This window comes from Chlamydotis macqueenii, chromosome Z (assembly GCF_036417535.1).
Source record: "Chlamydotis macqueenii isolate bChlMac1 chromosome Z, bChlMac1.mat, whole genome shotgun sequence".
NCBI classification, from domain to species: Eukaryota; Metazoa; Chordata; class Aves; order Otidiformes; family Otididae; genus Chlamydotis; species Chlamydotis macqueenii.
Genome location: NC_141593.1, coordinates 75,464,684 through 75,486,351, shown reverse-complemented (window position 1 = coordinate 75,486,351; position 21,668 = coordinate 75,464,684). Strand labels below are relative to the sequence as shown.

The 21,668-nt window shown below is 38.7% G+C and overlaps 1 protein-coding gene across 5 annotated transcripts in view; it reads left to right on the top strand.

Annotated features, from left to right (window-relative positions):
* The window catches only part of SSBP2 (single stranded DNA binding protein 2), a 191,909-nt gene extending 170,703 nt beyond the window's left edge, over nt 1-21,206 (top strand). For all 5 annotated transcript variants that reach the window (XM_086770738.1, XM_086770737.1, XM_086770740.1 and 2 more), the window contains 3 exons: nt 3,773-3,871; nt 7,214-16,939; nt 16,976-21,206. In XM_086770738.1, coding sequence (XP_086626864.1) covers nt 3,773-3,871; nt 7,214-7,243 — 129 coding nt within the window. In that variant the 3' untranslated portion in view covers nt 7,244-16,939; nt 16,976-21,206. The remainder of the gene's footprint in view (nt 1-3,772; nt 3,872-7,213; nt 16,940-16,975) is intronic.
* Nucleotides 21,207-21,668: the final 462 nt, after the last annotated feature.

Genomic DNA, 21,668 nt, shown 5'->3' with positions numbered 1-21,668 from the left:
CTGTTACATTTTCAGGCTCTGCAAAGAGTAAAATGATGGATTGAAATGACCCTGTTGCCTGAGTTGTGCTGTGCTTAGATGTGCAGTGATGGATTCAATAGAAGCCTCCAATGAGATAATAAGCATACAGCACATTTAAAATCAATATCCGTATTTTTTCTTCAGTATTTTTATTGCAAACTGCAGCAGTTTTTAAGGAAAGAAACCCAGGACATTTCCATTAGTTTGCCATAGGATTATTTTTAAAAGTCTGTATTCAACTTAGGTATTAAGTATCAGCATATGTGCTAATACAAGTATCACCAGCTCTGAAAACTCAGATCCAAAAATTTACCTGGAAGTCTTGTAATTTGTTAACCTTAGTAAGTAACACATGGAAATCGCATTTGATGCATGTCTTTTACAAATGACTAAAAGAAAAATGCTGCTAACTCTGGAAGTTACAGACTTGTCCTGTTACACCATTACATCTTCTTCTGAGCAGCACTGCCCAGTACGCAGCCTTCATTGATAGTAGTAAAAGTGTCTGGGCAGCACTGGTAATTTTGGGTAGGTGGTAGAACATAATGCTTTTGCAACTTGAACGGAAAAGTTCTGCTTGCCAAGGAATAGTAGATTTCAGGGGTTGATGCATGCAAAATTATTACATGGCTGCCTTCCAATTTTGTACACAGTTACCAGGATTGTTCTTGCTGAGGCAACAGTCTCCATGCGTACGTGACTAGCTAGTCTTGCAGTTGTCTTTTTCACAAGTAGATTTCCAGTGATGGAAATTGTTCACCGAAGTTAACACAGTTTGGGGTGTGTGATGCTCGAGTCCAGGCACAGGACTTCAGTGGAGTAAAATGTGTATTAGAGGAGCTGATTATCAGTTCCCAGGAGATGTAGAAAATTAATCCAGTCTTGGTAGAAGCAGTACAACTCACAGAATTCAGAGGTACATTTTCTAGAGAATTGGCTGAATGGCAAAACAAGTTCTTATGAAGTAGATTGAGGTGGGGGAAGTAAATGAGCTGAAATTATCCATATTAAATGAACATTAATAACCAGTGTTTCTTGCAGTGCCCGTGGAATTTCTGCATGCATCAGAGATACTTGCTTTGGAAAAACCCGGCTAGTGCTACAATGCTAGACCCCATACTGGCTATAAAAGCAGCCCAGGGGAGTTGCTATAAAAGTCTTTATGTCAGTAATTTGAACCTTTGGGGCTGGCGTACTGTAGCGATTGCAGAATTTCAAATCTTTGTGCTACACAGAGCAAGATAAAATAAGGGTAAATCCCCCAGGAATGAACAAAAGTGCGGGAGCATGATATAAAACAAATGTGACCAGGCCTTAGTGCGTTTTAAACTTTATGTTCTAGACTTTAAGGCCAGAAGGGACAGATAGGATTGTGCGGGATGACCTCCTGCGTAATGCAGGCAGCAAGACTTTCCTGAATTCATTCCTGCTTAAGGCACAGGAGCTGTGGTTGAGCTAAACCAATAGTTTTCAAGCTGTGGATCCCTAAACATTTGCTGTTCTAACCTCATGGAATACCAAACTTAATTGTCTATTGTTTATCAACTAGTTAGGCTTTTAGTTGTCTTTGATGGATGTGTTGTCCAGTGATTCCTGGAGATCTGGGGGTCACAGTTTCAGAAGCAGTGAACTAGACTGAAGAAAGCAAAAGCACCGAAGCAGGTGCTTGACTCAACTCTGTAAGCTACATTTCAGATGCTAATAAAAAAGTTAAGCTTGCATGTTGCATATGTAATTAATTTTTTATTTAATCTATAATGGAAAATAATTAAACCATGCTGAACCGGTATGCATACTTGGCCATTCAGACTGAGAATGAGGGTCTTCCCTCAGAGGAATATGGTGAAAACTTAACAGCAGCCTTTCACTAGCCATACAGAATAGACAGTACGTATAGCAGTCAGACGTACCAGTCTGCTAATGTAATGGCAAAAAGCAGCTGGTTTAAGTTGTGGCATTTGGTGAAGCTGAGAACAAAACTTTTTGTTCTCCTCGGAGGCAAAGTAAATCTGTGGAACAGTGGAATATGTTGCAATATTTAAACTATGGCCAATGGTAAACATGGGACTTCACGATTACAAAGAGGAGCATGCAGAAATACGGTATGAAGGGGAAGTAGAAGTCACAGCTATCCCCATCCCATTTTCTGTTCAGCCACTACTCCACTATACATCTTCAAAGTGCCAGAGTAGGACAGACAGCCTTTGTAGTTCTGAGGGAAGAGCCAAGAAATTAAGGGGACTTCCTCTTTTTGTAATCTTTCAAATTTTTAATTCAAATTTTGACCTGTTGCAAATTTATTTATACTAAATGAAGAGAGCATGCAGGCATTTTCAAAGTGCAAAATACCTGAGTTATTTTAAGAAAAAATCTCTATGCTAACAGACATACTGTGTGAGGATTGTAATTGAGAGTAACGTTGAGAAAAAGAGGACAGATTCACTTAGGATTCTTACAGCTGTTACAATTTGGTCACTTTGATCAAGACCCCTACTTGGAGCTGCATTTTGCTAGCTTGCCCCTTGGCTGCACTAGGTTTGTGTTAAATTTATTGTGACATATCAGATTCATATTAGTATAAGCAAAATCTCAACAGCAGTATTGCATTCAGTTTTTCTGGATCAAAAACAAACAAAAAAAAAAACAAGGGAAGAACTCGGGTAGATGTAAATGTTTCATAATGAAGTTCATTACTTCATTTCCCTGACTGCTCCTTTTCCATCACAAGTCTTCTATAAGTAGGAGTCTTAACAGTGATGGAAATTGCCCATGCTCCAGGCATGGTAGGGTACTGCAAATCAACTTTGTAAGAACACCTAACTAACTGTAGTGTCTACAATAATCATGTGTTAGCTATTGACTCAGAGGATTTTCTATGACAATTACCTTATTTCACCCTTTCTTTAAATAACTGAATCTTGAAAGCATTTTCTGAACATCGCAGAGGTGGCTGTGCACTTCTGTAAAAAAAAAAAAAAGGACTTTATCTTCAGAAGCTTTTGTATTGTTACTACTTATTAGCATTTCAGTTACACATAGGTGCTGAAAAGGCAGATTAAAACACTGTTGCTCTATGCAAGCAAACAGCAAAAGTACAGCTCCTCCTGAAAGTGTTTGTGAGCCCAGTTCAGTGTCCAGCTGCTACTTAGGAGTCTTTTATCTAAAACTCTTAAGTCTTTTAGCTATAAACGCTGTGTATTAGCTGTGCTCCATGAAGTGGTTTAGCACTTGAACCGCACTGGTGAACTACTTGTTAAACTGTATTTCAGTAAACTGTAAAAACCATAAACAAAGACCCCAGGCACAGGACAGATCCATCCATCTGTCTCCCTTTAAGTACGTATTCCAAAGGCACACACGTCAAGGTACACACGCAGAGACTTCACTGGATTTGACCACATGATTTAGGGTAGTGACAGAGCTCCCTCGTATACCTGCTGCAGCCATTTATAGCTTTTCCTGACATCAGTAGGAGAAGATGCTGGGTATAGCCTCAAAACAAGAATTACAGGTAAATAATTTTTGCTTCAGGGAAGAAGACATTACTTTACAGGGTAAAATTAGTGACTGAATCATGCAGATCCCTGCAGAGGCTTATTTTTTTGTCTTTGAAAATCCCGGTGCACTGCATAGTGCATCGTAGTGCACTATGATATGGTGTAAAGTGTGCCTTTGGCACACACGTGGTGAAGCTGGGAAATGACCTGAAATATTCAACACTTAATCTGTATTTTAAAATCTTATTTAACAGAACTCTCCCAGTAATATGAGCATGAGTAATCAGCCTGGCACTCCCAGGGATGACGGTGAGATGGGTGGAAACTTCCTAAACCCTTTCCAGAGTGAGAGTGTAAGTATTTTTTTACCTAGTTTGTTTTGTTTTGTTTTGTTTTAATTTGTGAACCTTTGTCATATTATTTTAGAAAAGAAAAATAACAGCAAGAACAGTTTTGTGGTATACTTGTAATGCAATGCTGTGCCTTACGTTTTTTTTTACTGGCTTCTAAAATTATAGTCTTGGTTTGACAAAAAATTGTGCGAAAGTCTGCTAGAAGTTGAGCTGAAACTGAAAAATGTGGAAGGTGTAGGTTCATTGCAGAAACTCTTTCTAGATTAAGAGGTCAGTTGTCAATGAAAGTTAGATCTGTCAAGCAGAAATAATTATGGCACACATATTCAGTAACGCACAAAGGGCATTTGTCAGGCAGTATCCAAGCAGCCTAAATAGATATAGCTGACAGATCCTTACATCTGAGTGTTTCAATGTGTGGTTGCCCAACCTTTGACTCCCAAACAATGTGTTTTGCAGGGAATGTCTTTTTAGCGCAGGATTCACACTGAAGTATGTGATCAGAGCACCAGTAGATCTCAGGTTGCAAAGATGCAGTGTGCTGTTAGAGCCAGAAAAAGCAAAGGTTCCCTCTAGTGTTCATTCTGGTACAAATTATGCTTTTTTTTTTAAAATGGAGAATGCTTCAGGCAGCAAAACGTGGTGCAAAATACATTACATTACATGTCTTCATACTCATGTGCCTGAAGTTGGGTTTCTAAATCCACATTTAGGTTCCTAAATAGGAGTGGCCTGATTTTTCAGAAGTGCTGAGTAACTTCAACACTTCTGTTCTTACTGAAAATCACTGCTGCCAAAAGTGAGTGCAACTTCATTAACTACACCAGTGGTGAACTGCAGCTCAGAAATTAGGACAAGTAAGCAGTTTCTGTTAGATCACAAAACAGTCAAATTGCATGGCAAATTTCATGGGACTCAGGTTTGGGGGGTTCGTTTCTTTAACTAGTGAAAAGGAAGAGTTTCTGCATGTTAGTTGTTGCTGTCTTCATAAAGAGGGTGCATGTTCAGATTGTGTGGAGTATTGGAGAAAATTGCTTTCTACAACCCAAAAAGACTGACGTTTCAATACTTCTCAAAAAAAACAGTAATCACAGAACCTCCATTAAATGTGATCCTTGGTCATGGTAATCTTTGACTCTCGATTTGGCATGTGTTGCTTTTACTCAGGGCAGGCAATCTGATCAGCAGGCAGGCCAGTTCAGTGAACTAAGGTCATGAGAATAAGGACATCAGTTGTACTCAAAGGTAAATCAGTTTTCTCAGACACTTATTGGATTCTAGGTGCTCATAGATCTTGGTTTCCTACCTGGAAGAACCTGGGACCCAATTTTCTCAAGGTTTTATATGAGATGTGTGCCTACAAGGCATGCATTTTACATGAACCGGGACACACTGGTGCATTCTAGTCTGCTTCTAGCTATTGGTTCCTCTCCAACACAGGTCACATTGTAGTCCTCAGGTACTGTCCTACAAGTGTTTTGTTACCTGGCTGCTTAAAGTAGGCATTGTTATAAAGTCCTTTCTCGGGAAAATTTGCTGCTCAGTTCACCAGGAGTTTTTGTTGGGCATAGGGAACAGTGGTTGGCTCATAATAAGTTAAAAATCACAAACACCTTTAGATCATCTTTTGATTCCTTGTGCAAAGCGATTACTCAGGTAGTCCAGCTCAGATAGAGAAAATCACTTCAACACATGCTTTGCTTTAAGCATTTGACCTGTTGTCTGACTTTGGCTAAAGATAAGCATGTTCTTAATAGCTTTGTTGGCCCACTGTGGGAGTGCTTAGCAGGACATAATGGGAGACAAACCACCAGAGACATGACAAGGGACAAAATAGACTTTACCATTCTGTGTAGTTTACATGACGGGAAAGACCCAGCCAAAATGCTTTTTTGCTTTTTCTAATATGCTTGGGCACTTCAAAATGGCCAGCTTGAAACTCTAGCTTTGAAAGGACTTCTATTGTGGATCTGGTGTTGCAAAGGCAAATTTATCTTTCTTTTTCTTCTGTCAGTTTTCATAATGCTAATACTTCTTGCATTTGAACATTTCTGCAGTCCACAATTTTCGATTTAAAAACAAATTAGGCATATAGATGTGCACTTTTTCTAGGCATTGTGGTGTCCCATTGATTATTGTAATGAAGTATTGCTAGCTTGAGGGCAACTATAGCTTGTAGAAGGGCTGCAGTTCAATTTGTGTTACAATAATAATGTAATGTGGTGATTGGACTTTTGGTTCACATGAAGGAGAGCGACCACTGATCCTTAGAATCATAGAATCATTGCGGTTGGAAAAGATCTCTAAGATCATCAAGTCCAACTGCCAATGCAACACCACCATGCCTACTAAACCATATCACAAAGTGCCACGTCTACCGTTCCTTGAACACCTCCAGGGATGGTGACTCCACCACTTCCTTGGGCAGCCTGTTCCAGTGCCTGACCACTCTTTCAGTAAAGAAGTGTTTCCTAATAGCCAATCTAAACCTCCCCTGACACAACTAGAGGCCATTTCCTCTTGTCCTGTCACTTGGGAGAAGAGATCCGACACCCAGCTCACTACAGCCTCCTTTCAGGAGTTGTAGAGAGCGATGAGGTCTTCTTCCCTCAGCCTCCTCTTCTCTAGACTAAACAATCCCAGTTCCCTCAGCCGTTTCTCATAAGACTTGTTCTCCAGACCCCTCACCAGCTTTGTTGCCCTTCTCTGGATGCGCTTCAGCAACGCAAAGTCCTTCTTGTACTGAAGGGCTCAAAGCTGCACACAGTACTTGAGGTGCAGCTTCACCAGTGCCATCACTTCCCTGCTCCTGCCAGCCACACTGTGCCTGATACAAGCTTGCCTCCTAAAATTGGTAACATAGAGTAATACAGACCCAAAGCCTAGTTTAATTCCAGTCATATGTATCTTTAGTCTTTCTTCCCATAAAGTAGTAAAAAGCTCTCAAAAATATTTATGTGGTTCAGCTAACCATTAATGTAGCTGATCTGCTTGAGGCTAGCCATGTGCGTAGCTAAATACACCCAGTAGCCAACGTTGGCCAGGAAGAAGTATGGAAAGCATCAGTGGAGTACTGGTTCATCACACCACCCAGGTAACACCAAAACAGTCTCCAAAGAAGTTGGCTTTATCAGCAATAGCTGTATTTTTGCATAATGACACAAGCATAAGAAAGTTACGATACCACAAATGGAACTACAGCCTTAGCACAGGCTACAGTACAAATTTAGGAAGAAGTTCAAAGAATGTGTTGACATTTTAACTCGTTGCGGTGGTCCAGAAGTGGTTTTAGTTACTGAGGGGGGAAAATGGTTGTTAAAATGTGGATTCCTCTTTTTTCAGTACTCCCCTAGCATGACAATGAGTGTGTGATCCGTTAACAAGTCTCGCCATGAAGACCACAATGAGTTGGCCCTCTTCAGAGAGCTACTGCAGAAGAAAATTTTTCGTCCCTGTGTACAGTTTAACAAAAGGATCTCAGACACAATCAGATCCACCATTTTTTTTTTCTACCATCTCCCCCATTTTGTCAAGAAAGTGGGTCCCAAACATGATTGAGACAACTGTAAAAAGTGGCTTAACAGAACTGCCCAAGATGGAACTGCAAACAATTATCTGTGTATGTACATGTGTGGGTGAATGTATATGTATGTGTGTGTGACATAGAAATACACACATACATATATAGACCTGCAGGACATTGTAAAATATTATCACGTGACATCTTAAGTAGAAACGAGAAGTAGGGAATTTTATTCCATCTTTTTTTTTTTTTTACGTTTACATTTTAATTATTAAAATTAGCTTTCCCTCTCCCCTCCTGAACTGTTTTATGTTGCATATATCACTGCTTTATAAGTTATTTTTTAAGGTGAACTCAAATGATAAATTCTTCTGATTTTGTAAATGTCTGCCATTATGGATAGGAATAAAATTGCTTATAAGAGCTTTCATTAACTTGTGTTTGATACCAGTTACCCTGTGAATCACAAACTGTACTGTCTTAAGAAATAGAAGAAAGCTCATCTTAATTTTTTGGAGAAATTTAATAATTTTCACCTAGATTGGTGATTTTTTTTTAATACTTTGCCTTTAAAAAAAAGAAGCACTGAAGGTTATTTTTCTTCTTTAATTGAAGCCTAATATCTGCAATATCTATTTTAAAAGGAAGCCTGAATTTGATACAAGCTTCTCAATTTATATAGAGTACTATAAGGTTACTGTAAGTGAGCTCCAATTGCTATAGAATCTAACAATAAAGTGTCAGGGCTTCGTCTGCCCTTGGAAATGAGTTTTCTATTTAGCGTGATCTTCCATAGGCATGGTAGTTAGTGGAAATACAGTAAAGTCCTTATTACTGAAACCTTTTCTAACAATTTACTATAATGTTTCAGTGATTCTCGACTGAATCATAACAATCCACGGTCCTAAGTATATACAGTATTTCCTGAGCCCATTCAGAAAATCAGGTCACCCTGCTACTTGGGTGTGTATTTTTCACCATGCCTACCGGAATGAATGCCCCCAAAACCTTCCAGTTAGCAGCAGTAAGCAGTCTGGGTTTTTTTTTTTTTTTTTTGAGCCAAAATTATGGAGTAAACTTTCTATGGCTACTAGGCTTGTGAGGATCTTACCTTTGGCCATGAGCAGAAAAGGAACAAAGGTCTGGGCCATTTTATAGGGAGGTCAGCCTGTTAGACATGAAAGCTGGGGATAGAATGGAGAAAAGTCATATAAACTATATAAGTCATATAATTAAAAGAAATGCTTCTGGAAGCAATCCCATGTCTCTTTAGGAAAAGCTCTAAAACCAAGATGGTGGTACATTTAGTTCCTAATGACTCCAGCTCCCACAAGAAAACGAAAGTTTTGAGTTGTGTAGTGATCAAAAGTTTTATGATTATCAGTGCAGGCACAGAGTGGCTGCATTCATGCCACAAAAAGCAAAACAAAGTCCCCTTCTTGGACTTTGCATATAGAAGAGACACTTACATAGCAGGAGCAGTTCTGAGATGTGGTATGTCCATGAAAGCTTGCAAGAATTTTTTCATCAACTTGTGATAAAGCAGCGTGTATTATGGGCTCATTGTGATGGAAGCTGCACATAATAGGATGTGTAAGGAATATTACAATCTCCTAACTAATTTTTATTTACATATATTATTTACATGTAATATATGAAAATAAAAAAGGTGTAACACTTGTTACTCTCTTGGTAGGGCTAATCAAGGATTAAACACTTGGAGGTTTAAAATTATGTTAAAATAGCAAAGATTTTGGTAGCATTACTTTTTAGTAATAATAATTACTTTGATTAGTTGTAAACAGAAACTAGATAGTCATTATAGGGTTTTGTGGACTTTGTTCTCAGTGATTATGAATGTTACATTAATTTGCTTATCTTTATCTCAAAAGATGCTAGAAGCCCCTACTGCTGATTGGAGTTACAAAAACACAAAATCGAATCTAATTTCCTCAGACCCTTCACTGTGGTCACTCATACCACTGGTTTCAGTGGCTCTGTGCCCCGTGCACCTTCAGCTTCTCCTGTAAGCACTGCAGGGTCCAGGTGTCCTTGAGCCTGCATTTGACATCTATCTTATCCTTGGTAGCTTTCTAAGAAGGACTTTGGGACTTTCTTCTGCCCAGTTTCAGTCAGATGATGTCACTGCTATTGGACTAAGGTAGATGGATATGTCTGGACTGTGCATCAAGTGCCAAAGCCCATTCACGTCCCAGGTAAGTGTGCCCTCGAGTGAGCTCTTAAACCATTGAGTGCATCTGGGGTGAAAGTCTGGCCGTTAAGTTAAACCTGTGCAAAGAAACCCCTTAAATGGAACTGCCAACACATATTGAATATCATTATCAAAATATATTATCCTAATTTATATACAGGAGCATAACATCCTTTCAGGCACATAATTTTTCTTCTGCAGTTCTTTTGAAGTCTCTTCTATACAATTTCTATTACTGCCAGCATATCTTTGTTTCCCCTTTCCATTTCTTTTTCAAAACATCTATATCATTAAACATAATTGCATTGATCCTGCAGCATTAGTCTTGGTAAATACATTCCTGGCTTCAAAATGAAGAGGATCAGGCTCTGCTTCTCATAGCCTGTCATTCTGTGCCCCGATATTGCAAGTTACTAGGTATGTCCAGCACTTCTTACACCTACATAGCCCCACAGACTGGTGGAATAAAAGATGTGCAAGCTTTCAAAATTTTAGATTTGGAAGATCTGCTTGAATACTCACTGCATATCTTACTGATAGAATTTTAATCAGATATAAGGAAGCGTAATCGTTGTGATTTCTATAGGGAATACTTACATCCCTATGCTTACATATGTGAGTAAAGTTATTTGCATGTGCGTTGGTGAGATCAGGTGATAATAACCATGCATAGGTTCTGCAGCTGAACCATTGGAAACCAATCTTACGTTCTAAATACTCAAGTTTAAAATTATAAGTACACCTTTGGGGCTTTTAAAAAAATATGCATAGAGCTTTTTGCTTGTTCCTTTGTTTTCTTTCTTTTGCTTATAAATCCTTGTAGGATTTTCATCATATCTAGAGTATTAATGTGGAAAGAAAGATTATTTCCAATCACTGACTTTTCACTCCTGCTTATGTTTCTAATGCAGTAGATACCAACATGTAGCGTAACTGCTCTTTATATCTATCCTTATGCAACGGCATTATTGATAATGTCAGAACTTGTCCAGCTCTGGGAGGAATTTTATTTTAAGTGGCGCAGGATAGTTTTTCTACACTGGGATTTTAGATAGATTTGTCCCTTTAATACAGAAATAAATAGATCATGATTCTGTAAATGGGTCTTTCAGGCAACAGTAAAGTAAGACTTTTTAAAAACAGAAGTGATGAAATCCTGAGCAGCAGAAATAGGGAGTAATGGACCTCTCATACTGTAAGAACTCTGGCAAATATTCTGGCCTTGTAGAAATCAGCTGACATTGGGATTCACTTGTGAATTTCACAGTGAAACCAGTATTTTACCTGCTGCATAAACCTATGGGAAGGAGTATTCGTACCTAGATTTTATCTGCATTTCTAAGTCTTGTATAGGCAAGAAGAGGGTTTAGGGCAAGGAAGACGCTGTGGGAATCAATGTAATGCATATGGCCTGACATGTGCATTAAAAAAAAATATGCATGTGCATTGAAAAATATATGCATGTATGGGTTCCATTATTTTCTTAATTGCTTGAGCATGAGGAAGAACTGCAGTAGCACTCTGTGTTCCCTGCCTCGACCATAGAGTGATTTTGGTGCACGTAAAAAATGTGGCAATAACCTTGAGTTGAGTCTTTGACACGCCTTGTGCTGCCCAGTGACATAAGTGTGCCTCAGCTTGACTCAGAGGCATCTCAGAGTGACGGTTCTCAGATCAGAGGGTTGAGCATCCGCCTGTGGCTCAGGCCACATTTGCCATTTTTCATTTGGAAGCCACGTGGGTACAGAGCCCAGACCACCAATGGGTCACATATTCAGAGATGGTGACAACTCTCAGACTTACCAGCCTGCTTGGTAGTAAGAATTAACAGAGGATTAAATGCCGCATGCCCAAGACATCCAGCTGTTGCTTTCCCTTGCAATGGGAATACGCATTGAAAAATGTGAAGGCTTATTATTTATTTTAAATAATTCAAGTTAGGAAGAAGAGAATAAAATCTTGCTTCTTTATGGATAGCAATTCATGTGTCAGAAGGACAGCCTCTCTAGCTGGCTAAAAATTATTTGAATTTTCAGCTGTTCTGTGGCTAGCAAATGAAATACTGCATGTAAAGATGATTTGGAATTAGATGAGTAATTTAGTGAGGGACCAGCTGTTACAATATTTGGTGTTGAACATTTTATTCTTTATTTCCCTTTACCAGTTAAAAATTAATTTTCAGCTGATATATGCTGCACTGCTTTCTATTTCCCAGATCAGGTAATTATTTTTAAGTGTTACCTGTTGTTCCTAGTCAGCTGTGATTCTTTGTTGTGTGGTTGCTAAATATGGCCTGGATTCTTCAAGATTTGACCCTACACATTTCCATTTGGAGAATGTAAAATAGAGCTTAATGATGTAAAAAAAAAAGATCAGTACAGGTAAATTTATTTTTCTTTAATTCACTGTAATTCATGGTGTAACTGACTCCTGTCCTAAAGACGCTTGGATTTGGTTGGGCCCTAAGGATGAGAATCCTGACAAAGCACATCTTTCAAGTAAAACCCAAAAAACTCTTTAAACAGTGACAGCTCATTTCTCTTCAAACTGATCACACTAAGGATCTCATTCAGGATTTAATGATATGAAACAACTGTAAAAATTCAGTACACTCAGAGATAAATGAGTTAGATTTAAATTTTAGTGTGTGCAGCTTCCTCTGCCTTCCAGACAGTATTGGCTCAGTCCTGTAAACCCCTGCTCATGCCAGTTGTCCAGCTCAAACTTTGACGAAACCACTCACATAAGGTACTTTTTTTTTGGTAGGATTTCACACTAATCTAGGTGAAATGTATCTGAGGTGTGACATCATTTGGCGATTATATAAAATTAGTAAATAGAGCAAAATACAGAGGGTCTGATGAAATTACTAAAATGATATTTCAATTTGAAAAACAAGAACAAAGTCCTTATCTAAAATACTGCTTTGTGTGCATGCATGCAAATTGTCTGCCAGTGCAGCAACAAATTACAGTAACAAATTTAGAGAAAAAAAAATGGATCATCTACTCAGCATTAAAACTCTGATCCTGCAAACACAAGCACATTTGTTTTAAATAAAGCCTGCACTTAGTTAATTTTAAAAAGATCTAAGAATAAAGTAGTATCCTTCAGGAAAGTGGGACTGCTAATACACTGAAATCATGCTGGAGCGTGGACAGTCTAGAAGCTCAAATTAAGTCTTCCCTAAAAAGACATTATTTTAAAGATTTTGCCAACGTAGGAGAATGTTTATGTATCTAGTACTGATATGTGGAACAGATTTGGCTTTCTTCTGTTTCTTATTTTATTAGAGAATTATTCACTATACATGAGCTATTTTTGTGAACTTGTCCTTCCATCTTGTTTTCAATTGTGCAGCCGTAGTTCCTTCAACATATCTAACAGCTTTGCAATTTTAGTCCAAACTTCTGTTTGGTCACTGTTCTTCATTTAAGCTTAAAATATGTAAGAAAGTCTCTCATGTAATGGGAAAACTTGCCATAAAAATGTATAAAGGTTTTCTTGGGTACATGTTTTCACATTTAATAAAAATGCAGTTTTCAGTTATAATCTGAAATGGTCACTTTCTAGCCACTATTTAATTTCAATGTGCAAAAGAAATTGAGAAAACAAATTACACTTTTAAAAAATTATTTGAATTCAGCACCATAAATATTTGCTGAAAGACATGGTTTGGGGGAAATCAGATCAAAACAAGATTTACTACCTAATTGCTATAAATAATACAGCTGGACTTTATGTTGAAAGCTCCTTCCACATCCCCAAACGTGGATTGCCTAACATCTGATAGGTATGACTTTGTAAGAGCCTAATTCACAAAAAACAAAAAAGTAATTTCATTTGTCTCTTCTGTGTTTTCACTGTATCTCATGGGTGATTCAGTGTGCCCCTTAGCTGTACAGGGTTCTCCAGTTGTACCTCTCAGAAGAATAATCAAGTGATGAAGCAGACTTGTTCACAGGGTCTGGTAGTTAAGGACTGGATAATATATACACCAGGTGTGCACTCAGAAACAAGGTATTCGTATGCTACCTCGCTGTTCTCTTGAGAACTTGTACAATTCTTCTTGCCGTAACGTCTGGGGATCCCTTAAGACTTTACGATGCCGAGACAAGAAGCTTAATTTTGCTAAGAGAAAATTCTGGCAGTTTAGCACCAGTTTTCATAGGGAATCAGCACAAAACATGGGGATTTTGAAAGGGGATGCATTTTCTCAATATCCTGGGTGTACTAGGAAATAGACCATACAATTTAGAAGTTTGGTCTGTTAAGAGATATATACAGTTCCTCAGATTAGGAGGGAATTATATACAATAACCATGACCAAATCTATGTTTGTCCCTATAGAGTAAATCATCAGTAATTGCTTTTGATATGAAGATTTATTGCTATGAAACAACTGCTCCCATCCGTGAGGAGCCAAATTACCAACTGGATGAACTGGATATTTGTAGGCTTTATTTCTGCTGTTTAATCTTCATATTTTCTTCTCTCTTATTTGGATTTTCCCATTAAGTGTAGCATGCCAGATCCTTGCACAAAAATAAGAACAATTTGCCCAATAAGTATACAGAAAGTTGTTCACATCTGTAACTAGAGCCCTACTATGGAGAGTTTATTTCATTAGAGACATTGAGCATAACAAGAAGTAAGGAGTGGCAGTGCAATATCCTGAGAGCTCTTACTGTTGGAGATTAGGACATTAGACGAGATGATTCCTAACAGTGACACAAAATAGCTTGAACAAAAGCTGATATTTGCCATGCAGATTGGAGGAAAATAAAATCCAAACAGAGGATGTTTAACTGAGGTAGTAATTTCCGAAAGCTGTAATTTACTAGGAGGGTTTGAAAAGTATGTTACTGATAACAAGCTTGTTACCAGCAAAACTGGTAGCTAGGACGCAGTAGCTGCTCTGTTTTTTAATGCGGAGGTGCATCCTGCAGAGTCTGTAACCCAGCAGAGGGGTTGGGTTTCTTGATCTAGGCAGGCTGTGGACCAGGGACTGCGATATCCACGGGCCACACCTTTTGTTACGGATGAGCAAAGTGCAAGCGCCTTTCCAGTCGATGTCAAAGTCCGTCTCTAACAGAGCATGTCCAACAGTTTAGTGGAAAAGAGAAGCAGTGTTTGCTGAATTGCCATCTAGAAAGCAGGTGTAAGCTATTCCCAGGTCTATTCTCATTTTTTGATTAACACCTAGTTTTGATTTGATTTACATTTACATTCATGGTTAAGGAAGAGAATAAAAGTTCCTAAACTAGGGCTGAAATACAAACATGGAAGGGTAGCATGAGTAAAGTGGAAGCTGGAGCTTTCTGTTAGTTGAGAATCAAGTAAATTTTTTTTTTCAGGACAAAAAGCATCCATACAATTAACTTTTTTAGCTTTGTAGTGGCTATTTGAGAAGTGTGAATCAAAATGCTGTATATGCTTAGAGACCAATTTTGAGGGCTTTTTTTTGTGGCAAGTATCCCTTTGCAAAAATGTTGCAGTGCATCTATTTTGTGCATGTTTGCCTAAAACCGCAAAACCAAATAATTTCTTTTTAATGGATTCCTGTACACACATCTGGCAAACACTTGTTTCTGGTGGGGAGAGGAGGAAGATTTGCTAGCTGGTGGGTTAGCATATTTATGTGAATTACTTAAAGCATCGGTAAACTATTGTCAACTTTGTTCACATTGCACAAGATACTCGTGTAGTCTACTGCTGGCATTATATAACCTCAGTGATCCATGCATATTCTGTAAATTCCTGTAGGTTTTGTGTAAGAAACCTTGTCGCCATTGCTTACTACTGTAAAATCCTTGGTTTGAAGTAAGAGGTGGCTTTTGATTGTACAGCCATGTGTATTATATACTACAACAGTACTCGTTCTGTCCTCAAAATTTGCTGTTCACATATAGTTAAAGCTTGGTTAAGCATGCTTAGTGGTTTCAGAAATTATTTTGAACAGCAGATATATAAGCCATTTACAGGAATATTAAATGTAACGTAAGATAATTCAACCCAGTTCATATCCTTTTTGAGAGCTTGGGGTTGGATTCTAGCAGCCAACAGGCAGCTGCAGGATAGCACACGTCGCGGCTCCGTGCCGGGAATGCAGCGTACGCTTTCCAACTGCAGGTGCCCGCAAGCCTGAGGGACCAGGGAACTGCACAGGAGGGAAAGTCTCTCCTCTTGCTGTCCCCTGGCAAAGGCAGGTCTTGGGACCTCAGCAGTCTGTCACAGAGAGACCCACCAGCCTACAGGCTTCCTTGCACTGTGAGCAAAGACATATTAGCTTTTCTTGTGGTGTCTCTTTTTTTTTTCCCAAAAACTTCTGCATCAGTTCCAGGATAGAGACCCATCTCTATGGGTATGCAGGGGATAAAGCACTGCCTTCGTATGGTGTCCTCATCCCCAGCTGTGACAAGCTTTACGTGAGGCAGTGTTCTAAGAGAATTTAATTATTGTCTGTTTATCAAGATAGAAAAATAATCTGAACTCTTGAACTTTGGATTCTTTTTTTATTAGTATTTTATTATATGTAACAAAGACCTGAAAATGTGTATGTGTTCTTTGCTGGTTTCTGACATCAGAAATTCAAATCCTATCTAGACTGAAAGACAATGATGTTAAAAGTGAAAAAGCTGGGAAAGTTGAAGGGGATTCTTACTTGGATTATTTTAAATTCTGTGTTATATTTGTTTTTATTAATAGTTTAAATGACTAGTTTAATCTTTTGAATAAAGGCAGTCTTTGTTAGTGACTTTGCACCTTCACCTTTTCACATAAGACTTTGAGTGTTTGCAATAAGTGTTCCTCACACTTCGAACCCACTCTGTAGATAAATTCCCTGTATTTCTAAGGTAAAGAAAAAAAACCAGTTTCTACAGGTTACTTCAGCCCTTTACAGAGACCAACAGGGTAATCCTGATCCCATAATGCAAGTATTTGCAGGTCACGTTTAAACAATTGGGCAGGTGAATTTTAGACAAAGAATGACTTTGAACATGATAAGTGAATCTAATGTTCAAACTCTACTGTTCAGAAGTAAAGAAAACCTCAGTAATTTTTCAAACCAGCAAGAATTAAATTTGTCAATGTAAATATTAATGTAGAAAATACATGCAAAACTTGATACTGCCTCTGACCTTAAGCATTAATATTGATAATATTGGGGATCTCATAAAGTTTGTGTAATTCAGAACAGCTGTATTTCTCCTCAGTGTGTGCTTCATCTTCATTATTGACAGCTACTGCAAAGAGCTAATGCATGCCCTACTGAAAGAGTTCAAAAGCATGGCAGTACAAAAATCCCACAGCATCATATATACGCGGATGTGTGTGAGTGTTGTATTAGGGTGACTAACCGCTCCAGCTGCAACTTCTCCGGACCTCGTGTGTAACTTTTAAAAGCAGCCTCTGGGATGGCTTCAGAAGGGCAGTGATCTGTGTTGATGAGAGGTCAAACACACTGCCTTACCGTGATCCCTTCCCAAATGGTTTAGGGTCTTGCTTTGGGGGATTGTGACTATCCCAGCGGCAGCCCTTGGAAGGAGTTGTACCACGGATACATCTCTCATTGAAGCCCTTTGACTGTGTCAGAAAACAGACATGCCCCTGAGACTTCCCTTATTTTAAAACCCTTTTTGAAATATAGAGCTCTTTTCCACAGCTGTTGAAGTGCTGAGAGGTTTGGTGGTGTTAGTTCTTGTGGTACCAGAATACAGCTCGGTGTGCATTTGCCTGTTGAGAGAGCGTCCTGTCACAGAGTGCCTCTGACAGCCCGTGTAGCACAGCTCTGGGAATCCCATGTTCAGAGAAGGCGACTTGTCTAAGGACCAAGCAAGAGAAACAAGGTCATAGAATCAAGCTGTTTTATCTTTTGAAAGTTCCTTGCAAAACTGAGGAGCTGCAAAGACATGGACTGTGTGGGTCACTAACCACGAAGTGTATTTGGGCTGGGGCCTCAGACAAGGCTATTGCAGACTGTGTTTTGTAATGGTAATACTGTTCCACCACCTCAGACTTGTTTCTGCTCCACACTGTGGTCTGATTCATCCCACCCTAATTGTAGCTGCCTAAAAATAACTAGCCTAGGTCTGTTCTGTAAGTCAGAGGAGGGACAGAAGAGGAGGTGCCTCTAGAAGATTGTATTATGGCATCAGTTGCTGTCTCCACTGATAAATCCTGCATACTTTCAAAGGCCTACAATTAGGTGGAATGAATCCAAGGGTTTATATTTAGCTTCACATCCCTGTGCACAGAGGCATATTTATTTGAGCCTGGTATGGGCAAGAATAACGCAGCTCCTAAGAGCCTGAATCTGAGTGGCTTCCAGATCAGTTTCTGAATCCTTCAATCTCAAACATGAGATTTCTGCCCCAGAGTTGCTATTTTCTTCGTCTTTAGTTCCTTTTCCATAAACAAGTATAACTTGAACTAACTTGTTTGAACATTTCTAGAAGGTTTACAACTGCTTAGAAATCCTCACTTTTATTTGTTCAGCGGGCTCTCTCACTCTTCGCCTGCATTGATTCATTCCCTGAAAGCAACACGTGAAGAAACCATGAATCAACACCAGCAATAACATACACTACTTTTAAATTTTGCTGTAAGGTTGTAACTCAGATATTAATGTTCACACTTTCTAGGGGTGGCTAAAGATGCCTTTCCACAGAGCTTTAAGGAATAAATCTAGGAGCTCCTAATTTAGGATTGTGAGAATACAGGTAGTAATGGCAGTTCAGGGGGAGAGGGGTAAACTTGCTGTAAATGTTATATGATTTCACATGCTGGTTTGGAGATGAGGAAAGTATCCAGTTGCAGACAGAGCAGATCTTTGCAGACAGCGTTACTGCGAATTAGCAAAGCCCATTTATAGCAGGTTCCACCTAAGGCTTGCACCATACACCTACCTTATTCTAGTGCAACTTGATATCTTTCCTCATTATCTGCCGGTACGAAATCATAGCAGCAGTTGTACCAATTCTTGTTGCAAGCTGAAGAACACCTGAAGTTTCAAAATGCAAATGGTGTAACTTGCACCTTTTCACCTTCTTAAGAGTGTCTGCATTCTCACAGCTGGGCCATCAAGAGCAGCTGCCTCCAGAGTTGCCATGTAACTTCACCACACAAAAGTGGGTGTAATTTTTTCGTGCGTTTACCAGGAGTGGTATTGATACATTTGCGTTATTTCCCGAGTTGTGAGTCTTTCAGTGTTGAAAATGATATGCATCTTGTGTAGCTATGAATAGAGAAATCGAGAATCATTTCTTACAATAACACTAGTACAATCCCTGCTCTGCTGTTCAGTATTTTGAGTGCCGAACTTAACCAAAATGTTATTTTCACGGATTATCTTAGCCTCATCTCTGCATGGAAATGGGTATGAATTTTCGCTGTTTCTGGGTTCTCGGTGAATTCTGGGCCAAAAGTAAAAACCATTGCAATGGGAAATATTGCTGTGGCAGCCACTTACTGACAACTTTTCAGATGCGTGAAGCCATTCTGTCTGTCATCTGACACTCTTCCAGTTTTCTCGGTGGATCACCATGTTCTTGAATATCTTGATGGGTATTGTCAGCCCATGGAGGAAAGGTGGACAGGCTTACCACCAGGAAGGGTAGAAATGTAGCAGGTAATGAGCTATCTTCTCCAGCAATCATTTATTTTTAGTGCTTAACTCTCAATTAACATTTGTATCTTCAGTTATTATTTTACCATTCAGTATCTTGAGGTGGTATGAGCAAAAATATATGAATATATATAATTTACAAGAAATATAGGCTTGTATCGTGCCTTTGTAATTCTCTTCAGCTTCAGTATCTATAAGCTACGAGCAAACTTCTTCCCTCTTTTGGGGTGTTCTTTACTACATAGTAGCTGATGGCTTCATTAATACCGGCTAGTGGAGTCTTCTGGGGGCAACGTGTATGTTTTCCCAGGTGAAAATGCCATAGTATTCTCACCAGACATAAGCACAATGACATATCACTGCAGCGCATGCCGTCTCTTTGCTTGTCTCTACACGTGCTTGCATGCTGGAAATTTAGAAATGCTGCTGTGTAAAGTGCTACATTGTTTACCCAATACAGGGGTTTTCCTGCATCCCTTTTTTTGCTCAAAACTCCCGTTAACTTGAAAGTTAGCGATGGTTTGGAAGGGGGTTTTGGAAGCACAAAGGATGCAGGGAGCGACTCTTCAGTAGTTTCCAGGCTGCTGTAAATTAATGTCTCCTCAGCAAAGAAATGTAGCATTTTAGCAGTAATTTCCTAGTGAAAACACTGAGCGTGCTTATCATTTAAGATTTTAAGGAAAAAACCTGTCAGACTGTGTAATTGTATCTCATCTAATTTTGACACTTAAGCAGTAATATTCAATGAGGTATGAACCTCAGTTTTATCCACATATTCATGATACACCAACGCAGAACTCAAAGGTGAACAGCCATGTCTTAGTGTCACTGCTACACAAGAAATCACCGTTTTCAAAAGGTTCTGTTGTGATTTTGTTTCTTTAATACATTTTTCACCACGGAAGTATTTTTCTGTATAGTTACCTGAGGCTTCCTTTCACCAACCAAAATAGTCTGTAGCCTTCTGCACTGTGAAAGGCAAGCCCTGTGGAGAAACATGGACTTTGCGCTTGCCCAGCAAATCAGCAGAAATTTCATCCAAGCCATAAAAGCCTCTTATGTTAATCTTTTTGTTTATGTAATTAAAGCAATTGGGGATAGGAGTTCTGGGACTGATGAGGTGTCTCTGTCCTCCGTTTTACTCTCTCTATACTTCATAGGGATTTCAGAGTTCTTTTTTCAAGGCTCAGCTGTGTCTCTTCAAACCAGTGCAGTCTAGGCACCGTGTGAGGTTCAGTTTATGGAGATAGCATTGGAGCGTGAAAGATTTACTTTTGGTCGCAAGGAGTCATGCATGTCCCTGTGGACACGGACACTTGCAAACAAGTCTGATACCGAGAATAAAAAAAAAAAAAAAATCAAGATGGTACCAGTACATCAGACTATTTACTAAGTGGGTTTTTTAGCTTTTGTCATTTGTATTTTATTTTGTGGGAGAGGAGATGGGGAATCTCAAATCACGTGGGGAATTTTAGAAGTATATCATTCAACAGTCATTTTAGAAAGTCTAACTTCAAAATGCACTATGATTTATTACAAAAATATATTTTCTTCTGTTTGCCGACATGGTTGTTCCATTTTGTGATAAGTTAAACTAAGCAGTTTGTTGCACTGCCTAGCTGCATGAATTCATCCAGTGTACATATGTACCTGTGCAGCATTACTTTGGGTTTTGTATTTGAATTTGCAGTATTGATTATTATTTTTGTATTTTACTTTGCCTCTGTTATTGGAATTGTAGTAAACATAATTTATACATATGATTTTACAACTGTTTTGCAACTGAAAAGTCTTCTTTAAATTGTAAAGTTTTATTGATGGATACTCATTAAAATGGTATAAGAATTATATTAACAATTGTTTTGTGTTTTGATGCTCTCTGTACATAAATATATGTCTATTTATCTGTTTAATGGTGCTTGTGTCTTGCAATTTTGGATACATTTTAGAATAAAGTTTCATTTTACAAGAAGTATTTGTATTTTCAAACTACAAATCTGTAAAACATTTCTAACTTCAGGCAGTAACATTTTGTGTCAAGAATACAGAAGTATACAGTCTACAAAGACGCACAGCTATATATTATAGTTGATTTAATGGAGTAACTGACATCTGTATTTAAAACATTACCAAAAAGATCCATTTTGGAGGTGTGTCCTACAGCTGCTGACTCCACTGGTAAGAAAAGATTTGTGAATGTGTTCATGATGTCACAATTACCACATTGGTCTGTTATTTTCCAAGGAACGCTAAAGGTCTCCAGTGATGCATACATTGGTCTAAATATTTAAGGAATTTTGGTAGAAACACAAAAACCAATTCTAGAATACAGGCTTCTGTGGAACTTCGGTTCTTAATCAGCCCTCCTTTGCCACTCCCTTGTCCTACACTACTTCTCAGAATGAATTCTAACTGGGATGAAATGCAGGTCTGG